Source organism: Colius striatus, unplaced genomic scaffold (genome assembly GCF_028858725.1).
Source record: "Colius striatus isolate bColStr4 unplaced genomic scaffold, bColStr4.1.hap1 scaffold_35, whole genome shotgun sequence".
In the NCBI taxonomy this organism is placed as follows: Eukaryota; Metazoa; Chordata; class Aves; order Coliiformes; family Coliidae; genus Colius; species Colius striatus.
The window spans coordinates 2364379-2372674 of record NW_026908519.1 but is presented as its reverse complement, the minus strand read 5'-3'; the positions used below and the strand labels follow the sequence as shown (position 1 = coordinate 2372674).

Here is an 8296-nt window from a genome sequence, read left to right as displayed (position 1 = left end):
CAATAGTAAGTAGGTCCCCATGCAGTCTATCAGCCAGTACAGTGTCACATTTGCAGCTGCTTTCCTGTGGGAGCTATCTTCAATACCACACTTTTTCTCCTAAACTCCCATAGAAGAAATACATGTGTCTGTTAAGGTATACCACTGAGTATGGGAGCTACAAGAAAGCAGGAAGGCAGACCCCAGCTACAGTAGTAAGTAGGTCCCCATGCAGTCTGTCAGCCAGCACTTTGTCACATTTGCAGCTGCTTTCCTGTGGGAGCTATCTTCAATATCACACTTTTTCTCCTCAACTCCCATTGAAAAAATACATGTGACTGTTAAGTTATACCACTGAGTATGGGAGCTACAAGAAAGCAGGAAGGCAGACCCCAGCTACAGTAGTAAGTAGGTCCCCATGCAGTCTATCAGCCAGCACAGTGTCACATTTGCAGCTGCTTTCCTGTGGGAGCTATCTTCAATACCACACTTTTTCTCCTCTGCTCCCATTGAAAAAATACATGTGTCTGGTAATTATACCACTGAGTATGGGAGCTACAAGAAAGCAGGAAGACAGACGCCAGCTACAGTAGTAAGTAGGTCCCCATGCAGTCTATCAGCCAGCACGGTGTCACATTTGCAGCTGCTTTCCTGTGGGAGCTATCTTCCATACCACATTTTTCTCCTCATCTCCCATTGAAAAAATACATGTGTATGTTAAGTTATGCCACTGAGTATGGGAGCTACAAGAAAGCAGGAAGGCAGACCCCAGCTACAGTAGTAAGTAGGTCCCCATGCAGTCTATCAGCCAGCACGGTGTCATATTTACAGCTGCTTTCCTGTGAGAGGTATCTTAAATACCACATTTTTCTCCTCAGCTCCCATTGAAAAAATACATGTGTCTGTTAAGTTATACCACTGCGTATGGGAGCTACAGGAAAGCAGGAAGGCAGACCCCAGCTACAGTAGTAAGTAGGTCCCCACGCAGTCTATCAGCCAGCACAGTGTCACATTGGCAGCTGCTTTCCTGTGGCAGCTATCTTCATACCCACTCACTTGGATTGCTCAGCTCCCTTTCAAATAACACATGCCCCCTCTTAAATTATACCACAGCGTATGGGAGCTGTGGAGAGGCCAGGTATATTTAACCCCTTCCCAGCCGTCGGGATCTGAGGCTGCAGCGCAGCGGAGCCAGCCATTTCCCTCCATTTTCGACCCATTTTTGACCCTTCTTTGACCAATTTTGAACCATTTCTGACCCATTTTGACCCATTTATTCCATTATCCCAATTTTTTACCCATTTTGAACCATTTTTGACCATTTTTGACCCATCTTTGACCAATTTTGACCCATTTCCCCCCATTTTTGACCCATCTTTGACCAAGTGTGACCCATTTTCTCCATTTTGAGCCATTTCTGACCCATTTTGACCCGGTTTTGACCCAGATTTGACCCAGTTCCCCCATTTATTCCATTATCCTCCAATTTTATCTCATTTTCATCCATTTTTGACCCATTTTCAACCCATTTCCCCCCATTTTGACGCATTTTCAGTCATTTTTGACCCATTTTGACTGATTTTTACACGATTTATTGCATTATCCTCCAATTTTGACCCACTTTCAGCCATTTTTTACCCATTTTGACCCATTTTTGACCCATTTCCCCCCATTTTTACTCCATTTATTCCATTATCTTCCAATTTTATCTCATTTTCAGCCATTTTTGACCGATTTTTGACCAATTTTGACCCATTTTTTACCCCATTTATTCCATTAACCCCAAATTTTATCCCACTTTCAGCCATTTTTTACCCATTTTGCCCCATTTCTTACCCATTTTGACCCATTTTGCCCCATTTCTTACCCATTTTGACCCATTTATTACATTATCCCCCAATTTTATCCCACTTTCAGCCATTTTTTACCCATTTTGACCCATTTTTTACCCCATTTATTCCATTAACCCCCAATTTTATCCCACTTTCAGCCATTTTTGACCCATTTTTACCCATTTTGACCCATTTTTTACCCCATTTATTCCATTAACCCCCAATTTCAGCCCACTTTCAGCCATTTTTTACCCATTTTGACCCATTTCTCCCCATTTTTTACCCATTTTGACCCCATTTTTCACCCATTTTGACCCCATTTATTCGATTTCCCCCATTTTTTACCTATTTTAACCCATTTATTGCATTATCCTCCAATTTTATCTCATTTTCAGCCATTTTTGACCCATTTCAACCCATTTCCGCCATTTTCAGCCATTTTTTACCCATTTTTGCCCCATTTCCCCCCATTTTGACCCATTTTTGACCCATTTTTGCCCCATTTCCCTCCATTTTTGCCCCATTTCCCATTTTCAGCCATTTTTACCCATTTTCGACCCATTTCCCCCCATTTTGACCCATTTTTGCCCCATTTCCCCCATTTTCCCCCAATTTTGACCCATTTCCCCCCATTTCCATTCATTTCCCCCATTTCCCCCCATTTTTGACCCATTTTTGCCCCATTTCCCTCCATTTTGACCCATTTTTGTCCCATTTTTTACCCATTTTGACCTATTTTTGACCCATTTATTCCATTATCCTCCAATGTTATCCCATTTTCAGCCATTTTTGAGCCATTTCCCCCCATTTTGCCCCATTTCTGCCCCATTTCCACCCCATTTTGCCCCATTTCTGCCCCATTTCCCCCCATTTCCCTCCATTTTGACCCATTTTTGCCCCATTCCCGCCCCATTTTTGCCCCTCAGCCTGCCCCCTCCAGCGCCAGGTAGATCCCCATGGGACAGTGGTCGCTGCCCTGGGCCCGCTTCTCGATCCTGCTGTCGCACAGATCCTTCCTGCCCCTCTGGGACCACAGGCAGTAATCCAGCCTCCAGCCCACGTTCCTGGCCCTGGCCCCACTCAGGTAGGTCCAGAAGGTGAAGGCGTTGGGCAGCGAGGGGTTAAACACCCGGAAGCTGTCGAGGAAGCCCGCCCCCAGCAGCTCCCCAAACGCCTCCCTCTCCTCCCGCGTGAACCCGGGGCTCCTCTTGTTCCCCGACGAGTTCATCAGGTCCAAGGGCTGGTGGGCGACGTTGAGGTCGCCGCAGATGGCGACCGGTTTGGACCGGTCCAGCTGGGACACAAAGGAGCGGAAGCACTCGTCCCAGGCCTGCCAGAAGCTGAGGCGGCCCGGGCCTCGCCCAGAGTTGGGCACGTAGACGCAGACGACGCGCAGGGCAGGGAACTCGGCCATCAGCACGCGGCCCTCGACGTCCAGCTCGGGGTCACCTGCTGGGGGGACACACAGGGGGGGATAAAAACGGGCTTGAGTGGCACAGAAGGTCGCTTTAGTGGCCAAAAAGGGGATTTAGAGGCCTAAAAATTCACTTTGTGGCCCAAAAAAGAGGATTGAGTGGCCCAAAAAGGGGCTTTAGAGGCCCAAAAAGTCATTTTAGTTGCCCAAAAAGTCACTTTAGTGGCCAAAAAGGGGCTTTAATGGCCTAAAAAGTCACTTTAGAGGCCAAAAAGGCAGTTTAGTGGCCCAAAAAATCACTTTAGAGGACTAAAAAGGGGCTTTAGAGGCCTAAAAAGTCACTTTCGTAGACAAAAAGGGACTTTAGTAGCTCAAAAAGGGGCTTTAGAGGGCCTAAAAAGTCACTTTCGAAGCCAAAAAGGGACTTTAGTAGCTCAAAAAGGGGCTTTAGAGGTCTAAAAAGTCACTTTAGTAGCCAAAAAGTCATTTTAGAGGCCCAAAAAATCACTTGAGAGGCCTAAAAAAGAGGCTCTAGAGGCCTAAAAAGTCACTTTTTGGCCCAAAAAGTCATTTTAGTGGCCCAAAAAGTCACTTTAGTGGCCAAAAAGAGGCTCTAGAGGCCTAAAAAGTCACTTTTTGGCCCAAAAAGTCACTTTAGTGGCCAAAAAGGAGCTTTAGAGGCCTAAAAAGTCACTTTCGTAGCCAAAAGTCACTTTAGTAGCTCAAAAAGGGGATTTAGAGGCCTAAAAAGTCACTTTTGTACCTAAAAAGTCACTTTAGAGGGCAAAAAGGGGCTTTAGAGGCCTAAAAAGTCACTTTAGTAGCCAAAAAGTCACTTTAGTGGCCCAAAAATGGACTTTAGAATCCTAAAAAGTCACTTTTGTACCTAAAAAGGGGCTTTATAGGCCCAAAAAGGGGCTTTAGAGGCCTAAAAAGTCACTTTTGTACCTAAAAAGGGGATTTATTGGATCAAAAAGAGGCTTTAGAGGCCTAAAAAGTCACTTTTGTACCTAAAAAGTCACTTTAGAGGCCTAAAAAGGGGCTCTAGAGGCCTAAAAAGTCACATTTTGGCCGAAAAAGTCGTTTTAGTGGCCCAAAAAGTCACTTTAGTTGCCAAAAAATCATTTTAGTAGCTAAAAAGGGCCTTTAGAGGCCTAAAAAGTCACTTTTGTAACCAAAAAGTAACTTTAGTAGCTCAAAAATGGACTTTAGAGGCCTAAAAAGTCACTTTTGTACCTAAAAAGTCACTTTAGAGGTCAAAAACGGGCTCTAGAGGCCTAAAAAGTCACTTTAGTAGCTCAAAAATGGACTTTAGAATCCTAAAAAGTCACTTTTGTACCTAAAAAGTGACTTTAGAGGTCAAAAACGGGCTCTAGAGGCCTAAAAAGTCACTTTAGTAGCTCAAAAATGGACTTTAGAATCCTAAAAAGTCACTTTTGTACCTAAAAAGTGACTTTAGAGGTCAAAAAGGAGCTCCAGAGGCCTAAAAAGTCACTTTTTGGCCCAAAAAGTCATGTTAGTGGCCCAAAAAGTCACTTTAGTTGAGGTCGCTGGCAACCGGTTTGGACCGGTCCAGCTGGGACACGAAGGAGCGGAAGCGCTCGTCCCAGGCCTGCCGGAAGCTCAGTTGGCCCAGGCCTCGCCTGGAGTTGGGCACGTAGACGCAGACGACGCGCAGGGCAGGGAACTCGGCCGTCAGCACGCAGCCCTTGGCGTCCAGCTCGGGGTCACCTGGCAAGGGGACACACAGACGGGGATAAAAAGGGGCTTTAGGGGCCCAAAAAGGGGCTCTAGAGGCCAAAAAGTCACTTTAGTCCTCAAAAATCAACTTTAATGGCCTAAAAAGGCACTTTAGTGGCTCAAAAAGTCACTTTAGAGGCCTAAAAAAGGGCATTAGAGGCCGAAAAAGTCACTTTAGAGGTCAAGAAGGGGATTTATTGGCTCAAAAAGGGGCTTGAGTGGTCAAAAAAGGGGCTTTAGTGGCCCAAAAAGTCACTTTAGTGGCCAAAAAGGGGCTTTAGAGGCCTAAAAAGTCACTTTAGAGGCTCAAAAAGTCACTTTAGAGGTCAAAAATGGGCTCCAGTGGCCTAAAAATACACTTTAGTGGTTCAAAAAGTCACTTTGTAATAAGTAATGGTCAAAATTGTTATTGTTGAGCAAATTGAGTGGGATGCAGTTGTGTTGTGCATGTTGTTATAAGCAATGACTCTGTTTGTGTAAGTTTTATTATGTTTTGTGGAACCTTGTAATAGTAGTTAAGTGGTTAAGCCAACACCTGGGCAGCGCTCAGAAGGTGCAACAAAATAGCGAAACTTCAAAGGCAGGAACACCCAGCAACATTTTTCACCAATCTGGAGCTGGTAGATGAGCAAGGACGAGGCGTGGACACTGTCAACTGACCAACCAGAGACCGATTCGTCGCAGTGTCCCAGCCCATGAAGGCGAGGTGGGGGGAAAACATATATAAGGACATGCAAAGGATGAATGTGTGTGCCGTGGGGGAACTGTTGCGCTTCCCTCGGTCACCCAGCGCTGTTTGCCCTTTTATCACTTGCTACAATTGGTTTAATAAAATTCTGTTTGGTTAAGAAAGCTTTAGAGGCTGATTCCTCTATAACAATGTGACCTTTCAGAGGCAGTTGTTGGGATTTCAGCAGACATTTCCAGTTCAGCCCATGCTGACTGCTGCCCTGAGGTGCAGCTGCTGAATATGAATATGATTTCTGTTTGCTGGTGAAAGCAACACAGGGGATGTTTTTGTCTGTGTTTGGTTCCCTTGGTCTAATCCCTTCCTTCGGGTGCCTTCGTTTCCCTCAGTCGTGTGTGACTGATCCCAGCAGCCCAGTGACTCTCCTGTGTGGTGTGTGGAATCCAGCTGTGCATTTGCGGAAGGGAGATGGGGGACACATGCCCTTGTAAACACGGTCATAAGAGGCATCAGGAGTTGATTTTCAGAAGTGATCTTTACAACTTTCCTGTTGTTCCTTTTGGGATCTTTTTCTCATGATCACTGTTCACGTGTATTCGACATGGCATTTGTAGTGCTGCGTCTCTTCCTAACCTTGGGGAATTTCAGTCAGCTCTGTTGGGAGTGTTTTGTTTGTGTTCCATTGACCTTGTGCAGGAAATCTCAGGTGATTTTTTTTTTCATATTACCATCTATAATTACATTTCCAACTTCTACAACAAATTAGTAGCTTCTACTCACTGTAGCAGCCATTCTGGCTCTTTTCTATGGCTCAGGAAAGGAGAGGTGAGTTACCACAATTAAAACAGTCAGAAGTGCTTGATGTATTCATAGGATGGACTTCCTGGGGTGTTTGCACAGCCTGTTTGAGTTTGTCTCTGACTGGGACGTATAGTCTTGGAGAAAGGAGCATGGCTCAGAAATGTGTTTCCACCTGAACTCACTTGGATCATCGGTGCTGCAGAGCCCAGGTTGTGGTTTTTGGGTCAGTCCAGTTCCAGTGTGTGTGAGCCAACATCCAGGCCTGACAAGGTCGTAGTGGTGAGGCACAGTGCAGCTGGAGCTCTTAGCCAGGCTGGTAATTCATCTGCAGAGCCAAGTCTAAACTACCAAGGTGTAATACAGAGCACTGTGTGGAGAACTGCAAATGCCTTCCAAACCCCATGACTGAGCGGCAGTCTGAAGTACTTTTGGGTTACTGTTTGTGTGTTGGCAGTCTCCACCTGTCGTTTTGTGATTGCCTCTTCTCTCCATTTCTCTACAAAGAGGGTGTTTCTGCTGAGAGTGCCCCGGTGGTGAAGCACTCCGGGCCTGGCAAAGATCTAGCTCAATGCCGTCATGACATTCAGCTCAAAGTCAGCAGCAGCCTTGCTGTTTTCTGTCTAGTGCATCTAAATCCCCTGGCATGTCTTGTGTCAGCTTCTTGTATGAAGGTGAATTTAAAACAGGGACGCTATTTTCTTTACTTTTCCTGCTCCTGGGTGTTTAGTCAGTGTGTGTAAACCATTAGAATGAAATGCAGGGCTTCAGGAGCAGGGATTTGACCCATGGTGGAAATGAGTTTCTGGAGAGCTTTTCCTAAGGATTTCAAATACATGATTTTCCTCTCAGAGACAGAGGTGTCACAGATGCATTACCAGCCGTTGTCCTCAAGATGCACTTGTGATCCTTGTAATGTGGTCTGCTGTCCTCAGCAAGACACCCGCTTGCTCTTGGTTTCCCTTCTTCAGTTGGTAATGCACAAGACAGTAATCTCCTGTCCTGAGGGACCTTTCCTGTGCAACAGCAGTGCTTTAGTATCTGTGAAATGAGCTCATAGTTCTAGTCCAGTTCAATTCTCCTCAGTACCTGTTTGTATGACAACAACCTGTTCTATTGCAGGTCTGGTTTAGGGTGCACCCCTCTAAGTGGGATTGCAGTCAGCTGCTCTTGCCACACGTGGGTGTGTGAGGCTTTTGGGTCTGTTGCAGTTTTGTTCTCTTTCTATTCTAGTGAGTGCTTTGGGGGCGGCGGGCGCGGTGGGGCTTGTTCTTGCTGGTTTTCAAGACAGCGGCCTGATGAGTTGTTCTGGTTTTTCTTTACAGGGCTCCCAAGTCCCAGGACTTTGGGCTGAAAGCCTTTCAGCTGCACTGAATGTACCACGAGAGAGCAGTGTCTGTGCACAGAGAGATTTCCACAGTCACTGGACTCTGAGAACACAGCATTTTGATGTTCAGGCTTTAGAGTCTAGCTGCAAGTGCTTCATTTGAAGTTCTGATCCCTTGTGACGCTGTTCCCAGAATGAAAAGGAGCACTGGAATTCCCAGGAGTTCCATGGTGGAGGTGGATGATCCCAACACGAAGGGCGCGATGCTGACGAGCGACGGGAAATACGCCATCCCAGCCAGTAATGCGTAAGTGGGGAGCTAATTGGACTGGCCAGAGAGTGAGCGAGAGGAACCATGTGTGTGTGTGAGAGAGAGACGGGCCAGTATCTGTCCTTCTGAGGGAGGCAGCAGTGTCAATGTATCTCAACCTTCCCATCTGTCGTCCGTTCCAATATGAAGACAGTGCAGTCCTGCTGTTGGTGCCCCTGGAAGTTGCTTCATCTTGTAGCGTGCCAAG

General features: G+C 46.1%; 1 protein-coding gene across 1 annotated transcript; it reads right to left on the bottom strand.

Annotated features, from left to right (window-relative positions):
• Positions 1-2733: 2733 nt before the first annotated feature.
• On the bottom strand, positions 2734-5662 carry LOC133629266 (DNA-(apurinic or apyrimidinic site) endonuclease-like). Its single transcript, XM_062019921.1, has 3 exons — positions 5626-5662; positions 4777-4956; positions 2734-3260 (listed from the first exon to the last, which is right to left on the bottom strand). The coding sequence occupies exons 1-3, from the start codon at positions 5660-5662 to the stop codon at positions 2734-2736; spliced, it is 744 nt and encodes a 247-aa protein (XP_061875905.1).
• Positions 5663-8296: the final 2634 nt, after the last annotated feature.

What these genes read in the sequence shown, in the direction of transcription:
- LOC133629266 (XM_062019921.1), bottom strand. Translation starts at nt 5,662, where the DNA reads ATGGGCTGGGACACTGCGACGAATCGGTCTCTGGTTG. An exon ending in GACGAATCGGTCTCTGGTTG is followed by an intron (nt 4,957 to 5,625) that starts GTCAGTTGACAG and finishes TCCCCTTGCCAG; the next exon opens with GTGACCCCGAGCTGGACGCC. An exon ending in CCGGTCCAAACCGGTTGCCA is followed by an intron (nt 3,261 to 4,776) that starts GCGACCTCAACT and finishes TCCCCCCAGCAG; the next exon opens with GTGACCCCGAGCTGGACGTC.